This window comes from Mus caroli, unplaced genomic scaffold (assembly GCF_978045245.1).
Source record: "Mus caroli unplaced genomic scaffold, Mus_caroli_1 scaffold_14, whole genome shotgun sequence".
In the NCBI taxonomy this organism is placed as follows: Eukaryota; Metazoa; Chordata; class Mammalia; order Rodentia; family Muridae; genus Mus; species Mus caroli.
The window spans coordinates 29,968,968-29,996,313 of NW_028227269.1; the positions used below are offsets into that span (position 1 = coordinate 29,968,968).

The window sequence follows — 27,346 nt, forward strand, 5'->3', positions numbered from 1 at the left end:
TTTTCTGTCCTTCCTCTTTCCGTTACCTCCAGCAAGCATCTCAGCCTTCACATAGCATCCACAGGGCTTTCTCATAAAGCTACCTGTTCCCCTTCTCAGACGATGGAGGAAGGCTATTTTACTTGCTGTCATAGTTGACTCATTATTTTCACTGCTTCTGAAGGGACAGTATCCTCCCAGCCTGCCACTTTCTTTAGCATTAAGCACATAACGAAGTCCCATCAGCAGGGAGTTGAGGAGTATACACCTGACAGAGCCGCTCTACCCCAAAGTGATGTGGACATGCAGCAAGCCCAGTAACTATGGTGGAGCCCAAGGCTGAGGCAGACACACTGCTAAATGCTCTTTACTGGATCTAACTGAATGAAGTTAGATGAAGTCAGGGTTTCTTTAGTCATTTTACTAGAAACAGGCACTCAGCCTTATTTTCTAGTCCTTACTCCATTGTTAACATTCTTTAATTTTTAAAACCCCACCAGAAACCTACTTATAACACCAGAACTCAGTTTTATCAAGAATTTGTTTTCCATCTGCTAATCAGATTATACTGATCCAGAAATCAAAGACAGACCTTTTTTTTCCTTTTATTTGAAATAATATACAAGAATATAGTGTGCAAAATTGAGGGGCAATATGTTTAACAAGTGTAAATCAATTTTACAGCTGTGATTACTAACCAAAACTCTCACTTGGTAAGTAACATGAGAAGCCATGATTGTAGCTCAGAGCAAGAGCAGCGGGACTGCCCAAGTACTTGCTCTGTCTCAGAAGCCGGAGGGAGTAAAGTGCAAGTGGTGCACTGCAGTAAGTGCAAAGTCTGCCCCCACCAGAGAGACACACTGACAGCACAGATGGAGGGTATGTGGCTGAGGAGACAGGAAGGCGGTAAAATACAATGGTGTTGACTGGTAACAGCACCATTACAATGACTGTCCCAATGCTATTAACTGACTGCACCTTGGCCTGGCTTGGGCCCCACTGGAAATCATGGAGGTGTGCTGCCCCCTGGTGCATCCACTCAGCACATGCCCAGGGCATCTGAAGCAGGTGGCTCTTTGAGCTGAGACAATGACACCGACACCATCCACCTGCCATATTATGTTGTCTCTTGGCACTGGCCAGACTAGAAGCAACTGTGTTTGGCAGAGATGCTGGGCCATGTGGTGGCTATTCATGGAAAGGCCAGCGTCTGCTTCATTCCTGATATCGTGGGTACAATACAGATTAATAAGCAGTAAGGAGCTGATGTATAAACAGCAGTTACGTATTTTTAAATTCCCCTTCGTACAATTTAAAATAAAACGTATACACATCTTTCTACTGTACTTTAGCACCACAGGATATCAATTTTCAAGCCTATATTACCTGATAGATATATGAAGTTTGGAAGGAAAATAAGGCAATTTGGTTTACAATGTTGATAGTTATAGCTTAATGCTCTAATGGAGAAAGCAATCCTCACCCATTAAATCATTACAAAACTCAATGCTCCAGCATTTTATGGTCACACAAATGTAGGACAAATGGTGAGACCAAGGTCTTCCAAGCTTTTCCATCCAGAGTCAGTACTTATGCAGATGCAGACTTACAAACACAAGCATCAGGTTTAATGCTGTTGAGAGCCCTGTGGAAACAAAATAGCAAAGATTCTCAGTTTCCTAATGGCTCATAGCTTAAGTATCTGGAAAATTTAAACAAATGTGAGAACAGCATGCACAGAAAAGTGGTAATGTCCCAAATGAAGTTCCAGATATTAGAGAATAGTTTGTAGGAAATGGGTGTGTGGTTCCATAGATATACTTTGCCTTTAAGCACAGAGCCTTGGGTTCAAACCCCTGCACTAAATAAGCAGAAGGCGGCAAGACCAACACTTGAGTTTGTTCTGTGACTTTAATGTACACATACAAGGAACCTGAGGGTTGTATTGCATAGCTGTAATCCCTGAAAGGACTGTAAGGGGTTGGAGGCGGAAGGATCAGAAGGTGAAGGTCATCCTTGGGGACAAAATCAAGTTTGAGGCCAGTCTGGGCTACTTATGAAACCTTGACTCACACACATGTACACCAAAAAACATAGAACAAATCTCTACACTATAGTTCATCTGGTGGCTGACCCTACTTTAAAATAAATCCCTGAGCCATTTAACCACTGTTCCAATAATCTTCATTTTTAAAAAATAATATATAAGCTTATTCTAGTCTATCCTATGTATTTTGTGCTAAATAATCTAAAACGAAAACATAAAGGATGCTATTCAAGTAAAGAACAAATATAAGAATGGAGTCTACCAGCCAAAGACAGCATTGTGAAACTTCTTTCCCATCCTTCCTGTGTCTACTAGTTTCTGCCTATAGCAGAAGCCTGCAAGGATGTTACCAAAAACCAGAGATCGTCTACTGTAATGAGTTAATGATGTCCATCTTTTAACCAGACCACTAGTAGTATACTCTAAAACTTCCTCAGCACTTGGGGCATTCTTCAGCTAGCTTGAGAAAATCTGCTTGCTGCACTACACAAGTGGTTCTTGATTGAAAAGGCAGACTCCATTATTAGGTTTGAAGTATAATAATGGTGAGGTATGCCATCACGGGCACAAGAACACACAGAGCATCAGATCAGGACTTCTGTTACTACTAACACTTACTGAGTTGGTTCTTTTCCTTTTCCAACAGTCAGGATTTAAACGCTTTTGTTCTTCAGCCAAAGCCTTTGCTTCTAATGTGTACATCCTCCTTTCTTCATTCTTCATTTTTTTCCACCTGTCACCAAGGATCACACTTATGGCTCTGCAAAGTAAATATTTACATAATGTAAAGTTTCATAAAATGTGTAGCAGCTGCTACTACTTTGGGGAGAAATGTAAAAAAAACAGAAGGGGAAAGATCAAGACTACCATGGTCATTTCAACGAAATCCTGTCATATGCATCCATTTATCAGTTGGTGCAACAATGATAGTATTTGCAATTGTTCTAAAACATCCAAAATTGCCAGAAAACTGGCAATTTCCCAAAGGAAATTTCAGTGTCAGCAGCATGGGGCACTCAACTTGTATTAAAACTTATTTTGTGTGCAAAGCTATTCAAGCTATTGTGGTTATAATAAAAGCTTTACTCCCCCATGCAGTGCAAGCCAAGTAAGAAAGACTGTCTTTGCTTTAATAAATCCAAAAGGGTAAGAGGGAGTCAAAGTTGATAGGACACATTACTGTACAAACTTCAAACTATTTTCCTGTTTTCCTAGTTATTCAGATACCAAAACTATTAGCAGTGACACGGTACACACAAGAGACTGCTGAGAAAGAAGACAGTGACGCTTCAGGGGCACAGTAGCCATAACTAAGTCCAACACATCAAACAACTGAATGTGCTATATTTTATTTAAAACCAACTTATACAGATTTCTGATTAAAGATAGCATAAAATAGCTGACATATTTGCCATCTAAACCACAGGAATAGACACATAGCAGTCTCAGTCCCCCAGAGTTAGAATGTTTCAAATGGGGTGCTGATGCATTCTTGATGTTTTCTCTTAGGTTAAACATGGTGGGCAGTGTGAGGTGCACTATGATTCAGTCTAGACTCCTTCCTCGCCTAAGTTTCAACCTGATTAATGTATATGCCAACTGGCCTAATAGCTTTCTATATGTCTACATTCTGCCCCTAAGAAAAAAAATTCCTTATTCATGGAATAAAGATCTACCTCTATAGAAGAAAAAAAAATCCAAACTGGTTTTTGATTTGGAAAAAGGTCCATTTGACTCATTTCCCGTTAGTGTGTCACTCACACACAAACAACACGAAAACGCAGTGGAAAGTAAGATTTATGAGTTATATTTGATAAATATATTTGATAAGTGAGCTATCTTTGATAAATAGATCCTAAAATAGAAAAACAAAAGTGGAAATGAGACAGCTACTCTTTTTTTTTGTTTGTTTGTTTTTTGTTTTTCGAGACAGGGTTTCTCTGTGTAGCCCTGGCTGTCCTGGAACTCACTCTGTAGACCAGGCTGGCCTCGAACTCAGAAATCCACCTGCCTCTGCCTCCCAAGTGCTGGGATTAAAGGCATGCGCCACCACGCCCGGCGAGACAGCTACTCTTAAGAAAGGCCTTTCCTCCAGAATTCAAGTAAACTCAGAGAGCTATTGGCAGGCACTCCAGTGTTTACAAAGTCTTTTTAATATGATACAAGAAAACAAGTACCATTTCTAGATGTCAGCGGACTCATTAAATAAACAAGTACCAAACAGGTGTGAAAAGAGAAACACATGCCCCATCTGTCAGGAAGTCTCTAAGATGACCTGGGGGGGGGGGGTAAGTCATTCTTAAAATGCTTTTACATTTTAGAAGTATGTTTTCTGCTAAACTATAATATATTCCTGACCAGAGACTACTCCAATGTGAGTTTAAAAAAAAAAAATTACAGGGTCTCACTACTTAGCCCTGGCTACCCTTAATTCCACTTCTAAAGAAATAACCAAATACTAGGCCAAGGCTATTCTGTAGAAACACATCAACTCTTAAAGATGCACTTGGAATGCAAAGCTTCTTTCTAAAATGTAGGTAGTATTAGAATTACTTCTTTGAGGAGCTGGAGAAATGGCTCAGCAGTTAAGAGTGCTGTTCTCTTCCAGAGGACCCAGGTTCATATCCTGGCACCCACATAGCAGCTCACAACTGTCTGTAACCCAAGATCTGACATCCCACACAGACAAACATGCAGACACCAATGCACATAAAATAAAAAAATTACATACTTTAAGACATTAACAATCTGAATTGAAAATTCAGTTATTTTATAGTATTTTTACTCGTGATCCCAAGGATAAAGGAAATGGTCATTTTCATTCTCAGAAAAATAGGAAGATTGCAAGAAGGTACCTTTAGCATGTGATGTACAAGACTGAACTCAGTAACTGATGCTGAGCTAAGTAAGGCTACAGCAAACAGGAGTGACGATCTACTGGCTAAGTTGACAAGTCTTATGTCCCACAGTGAGGCCCTTATATAAACCCTACCAAATCTGACCCAAGAAATTTACCTGTCCTCTACCAGGTAAATTAAACTTATTGTTTTCAAAGGGGAGTACATAGTATAATCTATGTATTATAAAAACTATATATATATATATGTAAAGTCAACATAAGAAGAATGGAAGGAAATCAAGAGAAGACATTGAAGGCATTTCTTCTGCAGGCACAGTTACTGTGACCTGCCTGACAAGTCAGAGTTGCAGTCATTACTATTTACCTGTTATCTTTCCCTGGATACATCTGAGTATATTCAACTCTGTATTTTTTGGCAAAAAGCATGAAGGCATTCATTGGTCTTTTGCACTTATTAGGAGAAGTGGCACTCACAGTCCCTGAGCTGTGGCTTTTGACAGCTTTAGCATACAAAGAACTAGAAGAAAGCTGTGATGATCCAGGTGAACCACAGCTTTTACTGAATTCAGATCCCGAAAACTCTTGACCAGTACCAGGTCCTCCTCCACAAGACAGAGATGCACGGCGCTGACGAGCCATACTACTCAAAACATAGACCGCAGAAGAGTCCATAGGTGTGAAGTCATAGCTAGAGAATTAACAAAATTAGAGTGAGGTTATAAAGTATCTAAGACAGAAATGTAAAAATCTTGCGTTTGACTGAAACCTTCACTGCCCCTTACCTGATGTCTACCAGCTTCTGCCACTGCACTTAGTAGAAAACCTCATTTATGACAAAGCCAACCTCTACGTCCCACAAAAGAAGTCATAACCAGCATATCTCCTTCACAGCAGTTAACTTCTACAGACCCCATACGTGTCCTTCACTCTTCTAGATTCACTTTTTAACAAATTTGATCATCTCATTTCTTGCCTAGAAGTATAAACCTAGGAAACTAAAATGGAGTGGGCTATATTTCAGGCCTGAAAGCTAACAACTGAACGACAAGAGCTAGTTAGAGGAGGGCAGCCATTCAGCCCAGTACTCCTAGCATTTAGAAAACTCAGGCAGGGCGCTAAACCATTCGTAGACGACCTGCTTCTGGGTCGGGGTTTTGTACGTAGCAGAGCAGCTCCCTCGCTGCGATCTATTGAAAGTCAGCCCTCGACACAAGGGTTTGGAAGAAAAAAAAAAAAAAACTCAGGCAGATGGATCTCCACATAGAGGCAAACCTGAGCACCACAGAAGGTTCAAGGTCAACCTGCCCTAAGATGAGACCTTGTCTCCAAATGGCTATGGAATGGGATAACTTAACATAGCAATGTGAGACTTGTATAGATAGATACAGAAAGTTGTAATATATACAGGTCCACCTATGTATAGTTAGCATCTTAACCCACCCATATCAGTAAAGGCCACATTCTGTTATATAAGTTCAATTTGTATAAGCACCAAAGCACCAAAACAAACTAGGCATAGTCCTGCTCTTCACCAAGCCTGGAGTTGGAGTCCATCTAGTCCCCTTTATATGAAGAAAGAGGCCAGCTGAAATATAGTGCCGAGGATCCTCACCCATAAACCAGTACCTTCATAATTCCAATGGCCAAATTCAAAAGTAATCAAGCAACTGCCATATTAATTAAAATATTAGCTCAAAAATCAAAGTTAATATATATCATACCCTTCAACTATCTGAAGCCCTTACCAAATGAAGTTTAAAAAATTATGAAATCCAGTAAAATACCAGTAGAATAGAGTAAGCTAGTTACTAAAATTTGAAAACTCCACCATCTAGTGGAGAAATCTGTCATTTCGTTGAGGATACAAATTAATTTGGTTTCATAAACTTAGTACCCATACCCAGAACAAGCACTGAAGCAATGACTATATTCTCAGACAGCTTACATGCCTGGCCGTACCTGCTGTCAGCACCTTTAATCCTAGTACATGTTGGTCTTCAAACACCTTCTTTTTTTGTTTTGTTTTGTTTTGTTTTTGTTTTTCGAGACAGGGTTTCTCTGTGTAGCCCTGGCTGTCCTGGCACTCACTCTGTAGACCAGGCTGGCCTGGAACTCAGAAATCCGCCTGCCTCTGCCTCCCGAGTGCTGGGATTAAAGGCGTGCGCCACCACGCCCGGCTTCAAACACCTTCCATGTTTAGGTATACTCTCTTCTTTTAAAGATTTAGTTTATTACTTTTAACTGTGTACTTGGCATGTCTACATACAGATGCCTATGGAGGCCAGAGGCCATTTGGGGCTTGAGTTACAGACGGCTCTGAGCTGCCTGGTATGGGTACTTAGACCAGCACCTGGGTCCTCTGGAAGTGCTCTTCCTCAGTGAGCCGTCTTCCACCTGCTTCCTCACTACCCTGAAAGGCACTCTACAGTAACGCAGAGCCTGCTCATAGTCACACGTATTAACTCATCTAGTCTGCTTACATTAGTCACGACTTAAAACACTATCTTTGTACAATGAATTTAAAAACTATAGAAAAGTTAATTTGCTTTACTGTACCTAAGCTTCCACAGCTAGCCTTCAGTGCAGCCAGGAGGACGAGAAGGCAGACAGTCCAGCTCTAGAGCTTATGCCCCTACCAGGCCCAAGGCTTGTCAGCCAAGCCTTGAATTTCATAGTGAGCCTGAACCATGAGCACATGATGTCATTTTAAAACTGGAATTTTGGTATATGCCAGGAAGATAATCTTATTTGGCCAGGCTATCAATAAAAAAATCCTATGTCGTGAGAGTCTAACAAACTTCTCTGACAAAAACATTTCATACATTTGTATTATTTATTCCTGGAAGCTGAAGATATGCTGAGTGAGGACTCAAAAAAATAGGGCTTGTTATTTCTTCTGGGGTTTTTCCCTTCTCTGACTGCTTCGTATCCTTTTGCCATCATGAACTGTGACATGAACATAGATGCATTTGTCTCATGAGTCCGCCTAGTACAATCCAGTTTAGCAATACTGATATGGCCTGTGAACAATTCAGTTACAGAGCTATTTACATAATTTTATACTCATTTACAACAATTTATTTCATGAGCCAGCAAAATGAGTCTTTCTCAACTGCTCTCTACTGTCTCTAACTGGACTGACAAGCTAACCAGCTTGCTTCGCAGAGCCCTTGCCTCCTGTTCTCACTGCTGGAATCACAGGCAGGCCACTACACATACCTGGCAATCACAGGGTTTTGGGGATGGGCATACTTGGATAGAAAGGGGGCCAGTTCCCAACCCCTTTAAACCTTAGCTTTAGTTGGACTTCAGTTATAACTCAGCTATCACTAGGGAAAAAACTTTTAACAGAAAAAAAAATGCATCTTTACCTTTTAAATGTATCAAAAACACCTGAATCATCGAAATTAATGGCATCAGGGTGTCCAGGAGGTAGACATACGTCACCAATATGAATTTCACAACATGGAATGCCATGCTGTACCACAGTCAAGCTTGGATAAAATGATGACCAACCTAGAGTTAGACAACAGATGAACATGAGGAAAGAGACAATGCAGCCATTAGAAAACATACACACACACGGGAAAAAGAACAAGTCCACTTAGCTCTGACACCCCACGTGACGTCTCTCACTTTCAAACAAAACCATTACTAGGATTAAGCACGTGTGTCTCAGCTATGTAACGAGTTTACTTCAGTGGTTTACTTATAAACCTCTATCAGATACTGACCACTTTTAAACATCTGCAGAAACACTGAAGTAATAAACCTTGAAGTAGCCTACGAATTAATAAATTATGCTTTACACGGTATTTCTGTAATAAAGCTCTAAAGAGCAACTCTGGCTTAATAGGTAAATACAAACAAAAATATTGACTACCAAGCCCACCACTTCTCACATTATACCTGAGAGCTTACAGTATGCTACACGAATGACATTTCTCATGCACATGGCAACATTTTTTCTGGTCATGGCTAAGGCACTTAAACACTATTAAATATAACTGTAACCATCTGTTGAATTTTATTTGGTTTGAAATAAATTTTCATTATTTTTCTTAAAGCTACAAAATGTTAAGAAGTTTTCATAAACTCGGAGCTAAGGATGGCTCAGCAGTTCAGAGCACTGGCTGACCCTGTCTCGAAAAACCAAAAAAAAAAAAAAAAAAAAAAAAAAGCACTGGTTGGTCTCCTAGAAATCTGGAGTTCACTTGGCAACTCACAACCAGTTGTTAACTGAAGTACCAAAATATCAGATATCCATGCAGGTGAAACACGCACAAACATGAAAATAATAGTAAAGTTGGTATAAATTCAATTGAAGCCGTACCTTTATTTTTAACATAGAAAGGGTGGTCCAGCTTGCACTCTACAGTAAGCAAGCCATCTTCTACTGTACCAGGATCAAATGTCAACTTCAGTACAGACTCACCGAATGACACACTCTCTTCATGGGATAACAACTTTAGACCATCAGACCCATAGCCCTGAAAGCATATGCATGGACTAAATAAATTGGAAATGTTCCATTCAACAGGGAAACTCCCAATATATGTCTGGATTGGAAAAGGTAAATTTAGTCAGTATCTCCAGCTTTAAAGTAGTTTCAACTAAGCAGTAAAGAAACACACACGTATCATGACCACAGAATATATATCAGATTGAGATATGCATTTTAACCCAAAAATAAGTAATATGAAGTTTAATAAACAAAGACTATCTATGATAGACTAAGGAGGACTTTGAAGTGAGATGTAAAAAATAAAATTTAGAAAAAGAAAATGCCTAGGCTGAGAACAGTTGCATGTGCTGGACATGGTGGCACACACCTTTAATCTCAGCACTTGGGAGGCAGAGGCAGGTGGATCTCTGTGAGTTTGAGGCCAGCCTGGTCTACAGAGTGAGTTCCAGGACAGCCAGGGCTACACAGAGAAACCCTGTCTCAAAAAAAAAAAAAAAAAAAACCAAAAAAATAGAACAGTTGCAAGTAACAACTTCTTTGAGTAGTACTAAGTAGTAGTGCTTAAAAACAACAAAAAAAAAAAAAAAAAGAAAAGAAAAGGTTAAGTTCAGACTTACGCAAATAAGGCTGAAAACGGGGACAGTTTGTCAGTTTGCAGAGGGCAAGATGAAATCTCACTCAGGTGTTGGTGGGAAGACAATGGAAGAATTTTTATTAATGTGGTTGTCAATTTTCAGATCATGATGATGAAAAAGGGGACTCTACTATGTAATTATTTTTAAAGGTGTATTTGTGGGTGTACAAGCTCTAGTAGCTGTATGTGCTCTGCAAAAGCAGCAACTACTCTAGCCATCTTTCCACCCCTGCATTTTAATTATTTGAGGTTATGAGATACCCACTGTACATCTTGAGTCCACAACTGATGAGAGAAGAACCAGATGAAACTTAAATTCAGTGGGCATTTACTGAGTAATATACATGTCAGATGGTGGGCTTACAGAACACATGAACAAGGTGAAAAGAAAGAAATCAGCGTTTACCCTTGCATTCACAGAAAACGACACATGACCGCAGCTAGCTACAGCACCCAATTGTATACCAGGTGATCAACAAATGATGGGTTAACAACGCTGTGAATACCATGGAATAGAAAACTGAGTATGAAGGGATGAGAAGGAACATAATGAAAGACAGTTTCGGAGTTTTGAATGTGGTCTGCAAAAATATTTTAAAGGAATTTTAATTTAAAGAAATACTTAGATAGGCAGAAATTAAAAGGAGTGAGATGTAACCCAAGCCATACAGAGTGTAAAAAATTGATCATGACTCATTAGTGATGTCTAACATGTAGGTGGAAAAGTAAAGGACAGATTAACAAATAGTCAAAATTAGTTTTCTAGGGCTGGAGAGAAGGCTCTATTGTTAAGAGCACTGACTGCTCTAACAGAGGACCTGGGTTCAATTTCTAGCATCTACATGGTAGCTAATAACTGTTAACTCCACTCCAGGGGATCTGACACCCTCACACAGACATGAACATGAAGGCAAAACACCAATGCACATAAAATAAATAAAATAAATGTTAAATTTTTTTTTTTCTTAAAGCTACTAAGATTTTAACCTGAGTTTACATCACATATCAGGATGTGAAGGCCAGGATGATTAAAGTCAGTCACATAAGACTTGCTGGAGTATACACTGAATTCAGAGTGCTCTCTACAAAGATGATGCCTGGGTGCTGTCAGTGCTCCAGTCTATGAGGAGGAGGACACTGGCAGTAATAAGCAAAAGACTGAGAACTAGGGTACTGCTGCTGTGTACACTGAGGGACCGCAATGTCAGAAGTAGTTCAATGAGCAAATGCTGCGGAGGTTTCAAAACTAGGAGACAAGTTTTTGTGTAAAGTAGGAGAAGCAAAACCAGACTGCAAAATCAGACTGCACACTCTCCTAAGACAAGCAGACTGCACTCTCCTAAGACAAGCAGACTGCACACACACTCTCCTAAGACAACCAGACTGCACACACACTCTCCTAAGACAACCAGACTGCACACACACTCTCCTAAGACAAGCAGACTGCACACACACTCTCCTAAGACAACCAGACTGCACACACACTCTCCTAAGACAAGCAGACTGCACACACACTCTCCTAAGACAACCAGACTGCACACACACTCTCCTAAGACAACCAGACTGCACACACACTCTCCTAAGACAACCCGACTGCACACTCTCCTAAGACAACCAGACTGCACACACACTCTCCTAAGACAACCAGACTGCACACTCTCCTAAGACAACCCGACTGCACACACACTCTCTTAAGACAACCCGACTGCACACACACTCTCCTAAGACAACCCGACTGCACACACACTCTCCTAAGACAACCAGACTGCACACACACTCTCCTAAGACAACCAGACTGCACACTCTCCTAAGACAACCCGACTGCACACACACTCTCTTAAGACAACCCGACTGCACACACACTCTCCTAAGACAACCCGACTGCACACACACTCTCCTAAGACAACCCGACTGCACACACACTCTCCTAAGACAACCAGACTGCACACACACTCTCCTAAGACAACCCAACTGCACACTCTCCTAAGACAACCAGACTGCACGCTCTCCTAAGACAACCAGACTGCACACTCTCCTAAGACAACCAGACTGCACACTCTCCTAAGACAACCAGACTGCACACTCTCCTAAGACAACCAGACTGCACACTCTCCTAAGACAACCAGACTGCACACTCTCCTAAGACAACCAGACTGCACACTCTCCTAAGACAACCAGACTGCACACTCTCCTAAGACAACCAGACTGCACGCTCTCCTAAGACAACCAGACTGCACGCTCTCTCTCCTAAGACAACCAGAGTACATCAAGATGAAGACACCATGCTCAAGATGGTAACTTTTTCTCAAACTCAACAGAGGACAGGAAGCTCCAAGAAGGAAATTTCAATTGGTATATTATCCCATTTTGTTTATTTATTCATTTATTTATTTTTCCCTGCATCAGAGATAGAGAGATTAAAAGTTTTAAAAGTAAAATGTGTCAAAAGATATTTATTCTAATGTTGCTTAATACTGTTTTTACTTATAAATGCAGAAAATTAGTTTCCTGGGGTCATTTAAGAAGTAACCTCAAACTCTCAATTAACCACAGAAGACATGCACTGCATTATATACTTAAGAACTGAAGGTTTGAATTAGTTTACTATTTGTCTTTAAAGCTAGTCTAGTTTTCCAGAACAAGAGCATTTAAAGCATAGAGCTGCCATGTCACACAGACCGCACCCCTTAGAAGCGTAACTGGGAAGTGCCATATACAGTCATGGTTCTGTCCACTCCCTACCCAAAGGGCAAGGTGCCATTTAAATAGGAATGCAAGTAGAGCGTTCCTCTAGATTAACCCTGAGGGTTGACCAGTTTGAAATTCTTTAGAAAGATTTTAAATGAACCTTGTGAGTGCCCATTTGGATCTCTTCCTCATTATCACAGCTGGCAGCTCTAGCAAAGTCTTCCACATCTTGCCATTCCTTATTGCTTTCCTTATGGAAGCACAGCCGTGTGCCTGAAGTTGAATTAGAAAGAAGGGATCAGATTACATGCCTACTGTGCTACCCAAGGCAGCTGCAAATCATTTAAGTACTTCTTTACCTTTCAGAAAGCAGTGCCAAATGGTGGATGGCCAGGAATTGCACCAGCCCAGATCATCATCATCTGACAGGGAGGACATACAGAAAATGCCTGACTCTGACTCACTGTTTGCCTGTACGGAGAAAACAGAAACTTTTGTTTTGTTATTTTTAAAAGATCTTTTAATACCTCTTTTAAACTCGAGCTTTCAAATATAACTTAGTTGTAAAATTAAGGAAAGTAAGCTTTCACTATTGAAGGACTTTTTTTCTTGAAGTTTTAAATACTGTCATCTGTAATAAATTTTCTTAAAAATAGAAATAAATACAGAATCAAATGCATATAATTAATGAACAATGAAATATTTTTGTCCATCTGTATGTTCTTCAAAGAATTTCTCAGATTGGGGAAAGGTAATGTTTTTCAACCATTGTATAAACTTTGTAGAAGTTTGACTTCATGAATAAACTCACCCTTTCATGTCTTACTGGTGTTTCTTCCTTCCAGTGGTCATGAGGGAAGGCTGGCCCACTTTTTGAAGAAGAGGACACTGGTGGTGGGCGTGCATAGGAATGTAAACTTTTGCTAGTAGCTATGATGTGTACAGGAGATGATCTAAAATAAAGCAGTTTTTATTATCAGTGTAGGCAGGTCCATAACGAGCATCTTTTGATAACTGCATAGTGCCAATGCTGTTACACAAGAGACAACTGTGGAAAGCTCTAGTAAAGACAGCAAGCTGTCCCTTCAACTTATCATTAACCTTCCTCGTATATAAACTCACTGGTATATGTTAAAGTGTTCTTTCTTATTGAAGACTCATCACATTTTCTTAAGCTTTTTAAAAATCCAAAGTGGCAAGGAACTTGGGATTTTCCTGCCCCAAGGTCAGGGATTGCACGTATGTACACTACACCTGATTCCCATCTCTTTTATTCCCATACAGATAAATATGCATATCATTATGAAGTAAATACCCATCTATTTCTTACACTCAGAAAACTCAACAGTGCTAACCTGGCCAGCCATGTATCACTGCCTTAAGTAAAACTACTAATAGAAAACAGCCTGCTTGCCGGGTGTGGTGGCACACGCCTTTAATCCCAGCACTCGGGAGGCAGAGGCAGGCGGATTTTTCTAAGTTCAAGGCCAGCCTGGTCCCCAAAGTGAGTTCCAGGACAGCCAAGGCTATACAGAGAAACCCTGTCTCGAAAAACCAAAAGAAAAGAAGAAAAGAGCCTGTATCCATTTGTTGTAAGACGACACTGTTTCTGTGAGTCACACATAAGCATACAGATGTGCAGTCACTTTCCCACAAGGGAAGACACTTACACACTGTCTTCCTTCCCTTGGCTAAGTCTCTACTGAGCAGTGCTCTTTCAAGCACAACAGGGATCCCAAGGACACACTAAGCTCAGAGTGCTTTAGACACCAACTTTCAGTAACTCACATATTAACAGCTCATGAGTACTTGCACAGGCCGTCACGAACAATGATGTGAAACAGGGAAGAAAGCAGGACGACTCTGGCGAGCAGGACAGGAAACACCTCCAAAAATCAAACTATCCCCGGGGTGACAGTCAGTCCCTTAACTTCTGTATTTATGATCATTCTCTTCTTGGTTTACTACTTCCCATGAGCCTCCCCTACTCCCTTTCTCTGTAGTATTACAGATAAAACTCATGTTTTTATCCTGCACATGCTCAGTACACACTCTTCTACAGAGCTGTGCCTCAGCCCTTCTATAAACTGTAACCTGAATGTGAAGATGAAAGAATGGTAATACTTACCATCAGGGTTTTGTCTGTCTGTCTGTCTGGTGTATACTTATAGTAAAGGAGCTATATAGGATGTAGCTTATTAGTAAAGTTCTTCCTAGCCTGCAAACTGCCCTAGGTTAAACACATTACTGTGAAAAATAGGAATATAGAGGAAATGATACTCCGAAAGAAAAATTTCCTTCCCTCTGGAAATGTACACAGAATTTAACTGAATTGAATTGCTCAATCAAGACCAATCTCCTGCAAAATAGACAAGCATACCTTAACAGAATGCAAGGTAGCTAGGCTGTCATGTTTATATCATGTGTAGCACAATATTGTACAACTGGGGACCAATACCAAAGTCCAGAGTTCCTTCTACTTGGCTAGCATAGTCTCATCTAATTCTTCCAACAGAGTGAAAACTGGGGCATTTCTCCAAGCTGTTATATTTAGTAAATTGATACTCACTTAGGTCTCCCTAGGAATACCAACGGGATTTTCCATAGTTTCAATGCAGATTAACCCATTTTTTTGACCTTTGGTCTAGATAGATGAAGTAACTTTATTACTGGGAATCTAAGGTTGTTTTTATTTTTTTTTAATGTTTAGATTTACTTCCATTATGTGTATGAGTGTTTTGCACCATGTGCATGTCCGGTGCCCAAGCAGATCAGAAGAGGGCATCAGATTCCCTGGAACCAGAATTAACAGAGGGCTGGATGTAAACTACCATGTGGGTGCTAGGAATCAAACCTGGGTCGTCTAAAAAGAGTGGTCTTAACTGAGCTACATCTCCAGCTCCTACTTTAAGATCAGCAAACCTCAGAATTAGCGAAGATAATCAAGGCTACACACACAATGGAAAAATAATTATAGAACACAATGAAACAATCTACAGTTGATAAAAGATTAAAATACATTGTTTAAAGAACATTAAACAAATAATTTTTATTTTTAAAAATTTATAAAAGTATAAAGTATTTTTTTTACTTTTGAAAAACATTTTTATGCTATATTTTCTCATAGCGTTATTTGATTTTCAAAACAATGAAATCATCTTTGATCATTACAAACATTAATTCCAGTGACTTTAAACATTAACCATTCATTGAATAGCCAATGCCATTACTGTAAAACTAGGAGATTTCAAAACAGTAACATTTTGAAATTAAAATGTCTTTTTCATTTATGTGTGTGCACAAGCACTACAGCATGTATGAAGTGAGAGGACAACGTGCAGGTTTGCACCCTCAGCTTGGTGGCACGCTTCTTACCCACTGAGCTACCTGCTATCTTGCTGGCCCTAATGATAAAAGTTTGAAATGCAAACATAATCCATGCTCCTACCTGTTATAAAATGAGCACTGCATCAGGGGACTTTGTGGACTAGTGGCAATATTTGCTAACTCTGTTAGCCAGTCCACCTCATCTTCACGGTGAGTATTTTCCGGTATATCTGAGGTATTCTGGCTCCAAGATGATCTTGGATATTCTTGATGAGATACGTCTGAACTTAGCTGGTATATGGCAGATTGGGTAGGGTCACTTTGAACAGCCTGAAGTTCAGGAAGGTCATCTGGAAATAAGCCCAAGATTATTATTTTTTAAATATTATAATTAATAATACAGTAACTTCAGTTAGGAATACACATATTTAACTAATTTGCTAGGAAAAATAAATTCAAAATTAAAATCAGTCATTTGTTGACAGAAAAAATTTTCAACGTAAGCAATACCTGTCCATGCCTGCAGGATAAACACAATGGATGTGAATACAGCAATGGTTCACTGCCTGAACCATGTAATGAGAAGAGGTCAGAGCCTGAAAACCAAGGTTCAGTTTGTTTTCTATATCTCATCTGGACCTATATACCAGATATGTTCCTACGTTAACAGATTAATGAAGAAAGGGGCATTTAATGTATACATATAGTTGTTATATATAAACTTTATTGGCTTGTTAAACAAGTAACTGCAATATTGAAGGCAATTCCTAACAATGAGACCAGAGAGCATACTATCAAGTTTTAGGTAGTGCTACTTAATACAAATCTACTTTTTGTGAGTTGGGTATCGTGATACATGCTTAAAGTCCAGTATTTGGGAGGTTCAGACTGCTGGACTCCAAGTTTGTAGCCAGCACCGGTAATACAAGACCCTGACTCAAAACAACAAAGAAACAAAGAAAGTGGATTCTATTAAGTCTGTTTTCAGTTCTTTTATTTAGCTGGCGTGGTGATGCAGGCTGTAAACCAGCACCTAAGAAGCTGCTATAGAAGAGCTGTGGTTGAGTTCGATGTCAGCCTGACAATACAGTAAGACAGTATTCCCAATTCTCTATTAGTGCTTCCTTTCCCCAGTGCATTACCCCAAAGGTAGATCACAGGACCTAGCTGTTTGAAGGAAAAATTAGGAAACTACCCAAAATTGTGAAATCCGTTAAAAGATCGGGTGGGAGGAGGGGAGGAACCTCACAGGCCTTTTAACAACCAACCAACCAACCAACCAACCAGGCATGGTAGTGTACTTTTTTAATCCCAGTACTCAGGAGGCAGAGACAAATGGATCTCTTGGAGTTCCAGGCCAACCTGGTCTGCATAGTTGTGGCCTCCCGCAACACATAGTTAGGACAACCAGAGCTACATAATAGAGACCCTGCCTCAAAAAGAGGAAATACAAAAAACAAAAACAAACAAACCAACAAAAGTAACAGAAATCTCCTCGAAAAAGCACTCACACACATGCACATGCTCTCTACAGATCTGCAGGGTCCCTTAAATATGCAAGTCAGGAAAAACTCTTCTAAGGGCTGCAGAGATACTCAGCAGTTAAGAGAACTGGCAGCTCTTCTAGAGGACCCAGGTTCAATTCCAAGCATCCATATGGAGGGTAAGGACGGTCTGTACTACAGGGCCAGATCTAATATCCTCTTCTTGCTTCTGTAGGCATCAAGAACCCATATGGTTCACAGACATATATTTAGGCAAAACACCCATATACGTAAGATAAAAAAGAAAAACTTTTAAAATTACATACAAATATCAATAATGAGAGAAAATTCCTTATAAAGTTGTACCATCACCTCGTTTGAATCTTCTACTGAAAAAGTATAATCTAATCTCAAATAATCCTTTCAATTGTATCTTCCTGAATAACCAATGCTCTGTACTATCCCTCTGTGAACATTAATTATTTTGCTTTATCCTATGTAGTAGTGACCTTGCTTTACCATGTTTTTAATGACAGCAGTCTGTGTTTTCTTTCCACAAGACAATGGAGAATAAAAGAAAGTGGCCAATACAACAGAAAACAAAAACCTCAAATACCTCAAAAACTCTCCTATTCAACTAAGTATCCCCGTAAACTGTTCTAGAATAGACCCTTAAAACTAAAGTATCTTAGTTAAACACAGTAACTGGGGTTATCCATTCATTCTTAACCCTGACTACACAGTATCCATCTCATTGAAAAAGTTATAAAGCACACCAACTAGATTCTAATTGCCAAGTTTTAGGCTGCTATAACTATTTCCCTTACCTCACTGTCAACACCCTGCCTTTAAATGTATCATTTCTTTATTATGAAAAGTTTTTGTTTTTCAGATTCAGATTTGTTTTTCTAGACAGGGTTTCTCTGTGTAGCCTTGGCTGTCCTGGCACTCACTCTATAGAACAGGTTGGCCTTGAACTCAGAAATCCGACTGCCTCTGTCTCCCAAGTGCTGGGATTAAAGGCGTGTGCCACCACTGCCAGGCTAAACTACTTTTTAAATGAAGCCACAGATAGGTGGGGCAAGCTGCCTGGCCTGATTTCCTCTGGACATATGCTATAACAATGGACAATCAACCACTGCCAAAAGCGTTGCTCCTTACTCAATAGTAACCACTACTCAGAAACTATTAGGATCCAGAAAATATGGGTTATTTAAAGTTATACAGTCTGTCCAGAGACCTCTAAGACCTCCAAATTCCCAACCATACAGTACCACCATCATTTATTTGTAAAGCCAAGGCAGTCATGTGCTACACCGTCTCATTTCCATAAACATTCATGATGATAAAGTCAGGGTGAAGAGCTGATCAGCAAGCCAAAGGCCCTCATTAACTCTTCTCTAGCACAGCTATGTGCAAGCAACCTAAAATCACTAATCAATAAGCCTAGACATTCTAAACATCTCTCCGGAGTAGCTCATCAGAAATAATCACTACGAATGTCTGATCCTCACATTTCATGGGTACCATCATTTCCATAACAGCAGAACAGCAAACCACCATGGAGAGCTCACTAAGAAAGTGTAAAGTCACATGGCAGTTTTCAAAACAAAGCATGTAATAGTATAGTTTGCTCTTGATACACAAAATAAAACTATTTACTTAACAAATTTTCAATCTCGGTGAGTACCTAAACACTCCCACTGTTTTCAGTTATATTTTAGTGGAGACTTCCTCCTCAACACTGAACAGCATGGGGACTCAAGTTTGGAGCTTTACTGCTCACACAAGAGCTACACAGCAGGGCAAGACCTGTCTATAACTGAAGGGAGTCTGGGGCGTGAGATAAGAGCACTCTGGGCTTTTGCTAGCTTGCCAGTCTCTCAACTGGTGAGGTCTTAAAGTTCACCAAGTAAATGAAAAGGAAGGTGGAGAGTGACAGAGGCAGAGGAAGATCCTATCCAGAGCCCTGGACAGCACTCACATGTGGGCCAGTGTATGCTCACGCTACACCTACACCTGCACACACACACTCAGAACAGAAAGAATATGAAAAATTCCTATTACACAAGCTCTTTACATACTTTTTTAGGTAGACAAGGCAGGTAGAACAGCTGATTAGATATGGTGACTAATCTGGATCTACGTGAGATTATAAAGTAACTTTGCATCTTGCTTACCAAGCTCCATGTGCTCATCACAGGAGTTGTATCCTGGAGAGGATGGCAAATTCTCATTACACTGCAGCAACTCCAGCGAGTCACTCATCCCTGGTGCTCTCTTGTCCATCACCAGCAGGAGTTTCTGTACTGCATTAGGCATCTGATTTGTCTTCACTTCCCACACCATGTTATGGTGCTCCGACTAGAAATGAAAGAAAGGAGTGTCATGTGCCTTGGACAGTACACATAAAAAGTCAGTCAGTAGGTCAGCACTATGCTGCATTTCAAATTAATCACACATCGCCATTTTATTTTGCTCAACTCCTCCAGGACAACTGCACAACTGTGCTCAAACTGAATCATACACAAATCTCAAAGGATTAACATTGTGAATTCAGAATCTTTTCCCTTTAATAGTTAACAGCAGAATTATACATGCTTCCATTTTTCTGAACTGTCTCTTCAGATACAAATACTAACAATTCATATTTCAGAAATCAAAAGAAAATTAAGCCCAACCAACTTTCCTGAAGTAAAAAGACTAAAGGATCTGGGGACAGTGGCATATATCTTTAATTCCGGAACTAAATGGGCAGAGGCGGGCAGATTTCTGAGTTCAAGGTCAGTATGGTCTCCAGGCCAACCATGTATACCTAGTGAGACCATATATTAGAACAGAGATAGAACAAAAATAAATAAATAAATAAAAATTTAAAAGCCGGGCATGGTGGCACACACCTTTAATCCCAGCACTAGGGAGGCAGAGGCAGGCGGATCTTCAGAGTGAGTTCCAGGACAGCCAGGGCTAAACAGAGAAACCCTGTCTCAAAACAACAACAACAACAAAAAAGAGCATGCTATCTATCACCCTAGGTACTTATGAGTTTATCTGAAAGTCTGAAGTATTCTAGAAAATGTCTTTGTTTTTTCCTGATTACTACAACATTGTAATTCATCAGTCTTAGCCCACAGTTACACTGTTGGGATATTATTTCCCATAAATTATCAGATTAAATGGCCAGTTTAAATGTAACCTCAACTATTAAATCATGCTTTCTGTGCCTCTCTCTACCCTGTCCTTCAAACACTGAGCAAATTTCCCTTAATCATTGACCTCTCAGCACAGTCATACATATGCTAAAACAACTGTGGCCCAAGTCCCATCTCCAGAGGAAATGATTTGTTTGTACCAAAAACCTGTTTACTGGTTTTTGTTTTCAAAAACCCAAGTGTGGCGATCTGAGAATTGCTGGGATTAAAAAAATGATTGTTGGGCCAGGCATTGGTGGTGCACATCTTTAATCCCAGCACTTGGGAGGCAGAAGCAGGTGGATTTCTGAGTTCGAGGCCAGCCTGGTCTACAGAGTGAGTTCCAGGACAGCCAGGGCTACACAGAGAAACCCTGTCTCAAAAAACCTAATAATAATAATAATAATAATAATAATAATAATAATAATAATAATAATAATGTTAACAAGTTGGGGTAGTGTAGAGGCAATGGTGAACCACCACCTGCCTGTCATGTCTGACTAGGGTTCAGTCATCAGCACAAGAACATCACTTCCTTTTTAACCATAAAGTTAATTTAGTAAGTATTATACAAGGCACTACAATAGCAGCAACAATGAACAGTTAACCAGAACACCAAGGGATCTAGGCTTTAGTGGAATAGGCTTTAGTATATAAAATAGAGGAAAGGTGGGCTCCCAACAAGAACACACATCAGCAACAGATCTGGTAAAGTGCTACTGGATGATGTCAGGAATATAGAAGAACTAGTATCACAAGGATGTATGATGGCCCTGCACATTGTGTGCTCATGGATACTAAAGCCGTAAAGTGAGGTAGAGTGAGTCTTAATCATAATGTAAGGAAATGAAAGAAGAGACAAGGGTATGGACTATAAATCAGGTTTATCAAATGCTAGGCTAAATGCTCTGAACAATCCATTTTAATATCTTGCCTTGTTTGTAAAATAGAATTAAAAGTACATACTTCAATGGTTGTTGATAAAACTCAAAATAACAAAAAACATTTCAAATACTAACATAAATCCCATCTTCAATATGAAATGGTTGGTGTCATTAACGATTACCAGTCAACAGGGAACCACTTGTGATTTGTGGACCTGAGATCTGATGTGAGTGAAACTACAATTTCTTTCAATCTGTACAAATCACATGAAAACACTATCTGAATAGACAAGGTGTGTAACACATGCAGGTTTTGATTTGAGAGCCCTCATCCTCAATTTCTGTCTAAGCCAACTGCTTCCAGAGTCCTTTGCAAGCTCTTGTAAAAGGCAGTAGTAGTAACGATGCAGACTCCTTATCTAGTCGCTCCTAAGACACAGGAACTAGCCATTCTTTTCAAGTTCTCTCCAAAGCTAATACTAACAGTTTGGATCACAGATTTTAACTTATGCTATAAAGATCTATTGAACTTAAAGAACGTAATTCAATCTCTCTTTGTGATTTCAAATCCTTTTGAACATCTGTACTATGTTCTTTGGACTGAACAAGACTTTGGCTCCAGCTGCACCTGGAAACACCCCACTTCACCATCATTGTCAGTTAGCCTTTGTCTCAACAGTGCTGTTCTGAGTCCACAGGATCCTCCCTGGAGCTGTCTTGGTTTCTCTGCCCCTGCAGAGAGCCATTCTTCCCAACTAGGTCTCCCCCTCTCCCCATCAACAGGCTGCAGTGAAGACCACTCAACATGGACAATATACTAACTTAGAATTTCAGCACTTGCCCTATTTATCTTATCACAACATAATTGTGTATGGGGGGAATCCTAACTTTAATTTTAGAGCAGAACTACCTACAATTAACAGGCCAAGTGAATATGTACTGTTTTGGACATTTGCCCTTCCCACTACTTATGGTGAATTTTGACGTAGGCTTTGCTAAAATAAATGTTTCAAATTTTTATGTTTTAGGTCATTGTTTTGGTTTTTTTCTATAAAGTTTTGATTTTTAAGGTTTTTAAATGTCCTGTACAGGAAAAGAAAGTCTAAACTTGCAGACAAAGGGCTTATGCATTTTACTCTTCTGGTTGCATAATCTGTGACCAGTAATTTATCTTTACACTCCTAGTGTACTTCTCTCATAGGGCCAGTGTAATAATAAAGTGCACAAAAACACACATACACAAATTGTTGGTCTGTGTCTTCTTACCATCCATGTTGGGGAAAGCAAGCCCTTAGAAAATACAGAGCTCACCACTTCAGTTGTTCCTCAAAAACCACCCCACAGAGGTGATAGCGAGTGACAGTGTTCTGATAAACAAGCCCAGGTCTAACACCTCCTGGTAGGGCCAACCCTGTTGTTCATTCATGCTGTATACAATACTCTGGTATTAGAACATGCAACAGGACTTGCCTTGTATCTAAGTTAAACATGCGCTTGTCAATGCTTCATTAAGTCAGTGATTTTCAAAGGTTCGGTTCTCTACATGTACTTAAAATTCCATGTTCAAATATTCAAACATTCAAAAGCAAGTATCCACAACCTCTTAGGAGAGAACACAAGACAACAGAGAAAGTGGGTTTTTAGAACGCCTGCCTGCCTGCCTCCAGAACACTGCCACACACATACTTCCTTCTGTCTCAGTTACCCAAACAGCCTTGTGAACTTATTTATGGATGAGGAAAGCAGGACTCTGACCACTGAGTAGGACCATTTTCCTTCTAAAGAAATGAAGAGAAAAAATTAAACATTTAGCTCAAAATATGTTAGACTCTGGCTTTCAAGAGTTCCTAAGGCCAGGGGGTGGTGCATGCCTTTGGTCCTGGCACGGACAGGTGGAACTCTTGAATTCAAGGACAGCCTGGTCTACAGAGTGAGTTCTATCAACATCACCAGGGCTCCACATACAAACCCCGTCTAAAAAACGAACACACAAAAAGTTTGTTAAGTGATCCTTACCAACTTTGTGAAAAGCCCTTTTGTATGGATTTCCATATACCATCCAGACTGTTTAATTTTTTTTTTTTTACTTTTTTTTATTAGGTATTTTTTTCATTTATATTTCCAATGCTATCCCAAAAGTCCCCCATCCTCCCCCCACCCATTTCTTGGCCCTGGTGTTCCCCTGTACTGAGGCATATAAAGTTTGCAAGACCAATGGGCCTCTCTTTCCACTGATGGCTAACTAAGCCATCTTCTGATACATATGCAGCTAGAGACACGAGCCCTGGGGGTACTGGTTAGTTCATATTGTTGTTCCACCTATAGGGTTGCAGATCCCTTTAGCTCCTTGGGTACTTTCTCTAGCTCCTCCATTTGGGGCCCTGTGTTCCATCCAATAGCTGACTGTGAGCATCCACTTCTGTGCTTGCTAGGCCCAAGAAAATTGTTTTCAAAGAACTCTGACGTTAGAAATCAAAGTACTTAAAGTGAGTTTTATGCTTACAAGTGAAAAAAGGCACTAAAACTATCAAATATTGACTATTATTTTATAAAAGTATTAAGTAACTAAGTATCAAATTCAATGTTCTATATCAAAAGCAATTAGGAAACTTTACTGAAGTTCTTTAAGAATATTCTAAATGTTTCTTCTCTGACAAGTGTTTCTACTACTCTAGCTTGCCACTGAGCTAAAAAATGAAAACGAGAAGCCACACTGTGGGTTTGGTAAACTACACTGCTATAGCTTACACTTACTGCTTAATTCCACCTTTGTGCTTTCGAACAGTCTAACCACTGATACCTATTTCCTTATTTGTCAATAAACTAAAACCTATTTACTCCTCAAAATTGTTACAGGTATAAAAAAATACATTTCACATCCTCCTTTGCTGAACATTACAAATCACATCTAAGAAAATTATTTTCATGTTCAGTCAACATGAAACACTAATACAGACTGTAACCTTCCATGAACAGTACTGCCAATTCAAGTAATATTTAAGGCAAGTCATTTTGAAGATTTAAGGGCTCGATTCCTTTTTCAGGGGCCATGGGCTCAATTCCAAGCACCCACCCACATCAGCTAACTATGGTCTGTTAGCTTCAGTTTCAGATGGTAGCTCCAACTACCTCTTCTGGCCTCCTTGGGTACTGCAGGCCATGTACTACAGAGACAGACAAGAAGACAAAACCTTCACACGCATAAAATAAAAAAAAAATAGATCAATGTTTAAATGTTTAAATGAAATGTTTATATGACAGAAACTACTTTCATAAACTTAATTACAATCCTGCACATTTTCATATTATTACAACAACCTGTAAAACAGCTTCGTCTTCTTTTTTTTTTTTTTGTTCAACTCGTGGGCAAATTTAACCTTAGCACTCAGGAGGCAAAGGCAGGAAGATCACTGTGAGTTCTAGTCCAGCCTGTCTATACAGTGAGTCACAGACCACCAAACAAGCAAGGCAGCATTTCTATAGCAGCGTTAATGGCTTTTTATTTTCAAGGATTGCTAAGGATGGAAGACAGACAGGATTAGATGTCAGACTCTTCAGGACAGGTAGTTCAATTAAGACTATGCCATTTGTCCTTCCTCCCTCCCTCCCTCCCTCGCTCTCTCTCTCTCACACACACACACACACACACACACACACACTGAAGTAACCAAAAAAAGTAAAAAAAAAAAAAAATTGCTCTAATAAGAGGTTAAATTTTAAATTTCACTTTTTTCAAGTAGCCCTGGCTGGTCTGGAACTCAGTATGTGGCCAAGGTCATGACCCATTTTTCTAATTGTACCTCCCAAGTGCTGGGGTTACAGACCAGGTATGGCTTTAAAAAATTCTAACTTCCATAATGAAAATGTAATATAAATTATGACCGGGAGTAAAGTAAATGCAGAACAAGATATGAAAGTCCACGGAATTATTACTGACTTTGGGTGAAGTGATTCAAATTTTCTGAATTATGAGATTTGTTTTCCCTTTTTGTACACATGTGAAATTTAAAACACATAAACCATCTGCCGTTGTTTTATTAATAGTTGGGGAATAACAGGAGAACTTGTAAGAGAGCACTGACATCTTTATTTCCAGCCGATACACAGACCAGATTGTGGTGCACACAAAGAACCTTCAGGCCCAGTCTAAAAGTTCATGCTATATGCCTGCTTCCTTGGACGCTGGGAGAGGAAGAATCTAAAGATAAAATACAGTAGTGATAATCTGACGGTATATTAAGAGCGGAACAAACTGCCGTTCAAGTCCACTTGAGAAATGTATGACAAAAAAACACTGAGAGGGCATCCTTTTATTTAAGTCAGGGAAGTTAACAAAGGGCTTTCCCAGGAAGAAAAGATAACTAGGTTTATAAAACTAAACTGGGAGCTATAATAGAAAATAAAATTTAAAAAGGTTCTGAAATTTACTAGTCGAGTTGAAGTAATGTTCAAAAGCCTAAGGTAACTCGAAAACTTGTCATAAGTTTCTTTTTTTAATGTAACTCCATTTCCCCCAATACTCTTAGTTCGACAAAGCTGGGATTAAAGGGAGAGGTGAAAAACCGGAACCAAAACACAAAATTAAGGCTCCAAATCACTGCTGTGACTACTTAAGTATTTATAATTGCTAAAATCATTCTTCGACCATAACCCATCCTAAAACCCCCCTCTCCCCAGAGGATAAAGCTCCCTTAAGCCCAACTGAGTGCCCCCCAGCAGGTACAAAGTGCCAGGAACCGTGTCCCGCCCAGCTGTCAGTGCCTTCGCTGGCTGAGAAGTCCCAGGGAGCGAACTCCCGAGCGCTCAGCGCCCGGAGCACGCGAAAGCGAGGCTCGGGAAGCCGGCTGCGCCCCAACTCCTTTTTGTTTTGTTTAAATCGGCCTGCAGAGGGAGGAGCCCGGCCTCGCCCGCGGGCCTCGTCGCCGGGTCAGGCCGAGCAGCGCCTCCCGGAGCCGGCCAAGTCCACCCCCACCTCTTTCGCCATTCATCGCTTCCTCCCCTCCCCCCCATCATGTGACCGCAGCCTGGACGCCAGGCTTGTTTTTCCCCCTTAGCGCAGCCCCACCGCGCAGGCGCCTCGGAGCCCATTCATTCGAACTGCGTAACAATGAGCCCCGGGCCCGACGGCTCCGCGAGCTCCCCCGCCCGGCCCGGGCCCCGGAGGCAGCTTCGCCTCCCCGGAGCCCCCGGCCCGCTCGGGCTCGCGGCCGGCGTCCGCCCCTCGGCCCCCGCAGCGGGGAGTGGCGAGGCAAACTTTCCGGAGCCCTCCGGAGCGCCAGGCCCCTCCCCTGCCCCGGCCCCTTCCCCGCCGGCCCCCACCGCGAGCGCCACCGAGCCCCGGGCTCCGCCACCCCCACCGCCCCGAGTTCTGGGCGCCGCGGCCGCCCAGCCCCGGAGAGCTCCCGGGAGGCCCGGACGGCGGGTTCGGCGCAGGGAATCCAGTGCCCAGAGTCCCAAGGGTCGCCGCTCTCGCGGCCGCTGCCCGGCCCCGAAGCTCCAGCCCCTCCCTTGCCCACCCCCCACCCATCAGAAACCCCGCGACCACACAGAGTCAGGACGCAGGCCGTCTGTCGCGACAGCGTCGCCAGCTGCTTGCCTGCGCGTTTCCCGACGGCTGCCCACCTCTCTGGGGCGCGCCGCGACTCCCACCGCCGCGTTTACTCCTCAGCCGAAACTTTCCTACTTACCAAACCCGTCGCCATTACCAAGTCTTTCAAGCTTCGTCTTCCCCCTCCCCTGAAGCCCCCGGGGGGCTGAGCCTTCGTCCACCTTTCTCGTCTTTAATTG

At 40.9% G+C, this 27,346-nt stretch overlaps 2 protein-coding genes across 3 annotated transcripts in view; one reads left to right on the top strand and one right to left on the bottom strand.

Annotated features, from left to right (window-relative positions):
- Cog5 (component of oligomeric golgi complex 5) overlaps positions 1-13,216 on the top strand; it is a 303,977-nt gene extending 290,761 nt beyond the window's left edge. For both annotated transcript variants that reach the window (XM_021179459.3, XM_021179458.3), the window contains exon 23: positions 13,040-13,216. The gene's annotated coding sequence lies outside the window, so the exon portion shown is untranslated. The remainder of the gene's footprint in view (positions 1-13,039) is intronic.
- Hbp1 (HMG-box transcription factor 1) lies at positions 569-27,346 on the bottom strand. Its single transcript, XM_021179461.3, has 11 exons — positions 27,247-27,346; positions 19,665-19,848; positions 16,122-16,350; positions 13,485-13,626; positions 13,033-13,144; positions 12,834-12,946; positions 9,220-9,376; positions 8,258-8,402; positions 5,251-5,574; positions 2,645-2,786; positions 569-1,624 (listed from the first exon to the last, which is right to left on the bottom strand). Exons 1-11 carry the CDS (start codon positions 27,259-27,261, stop codon positions 1,607-1,609), a joined length of 1,581 nt encoding a protein of 526 aa, XP_021035120.1. The 5' UTR covers positions 27,262-27,346; the 3' UTR covers positions 569-1,606.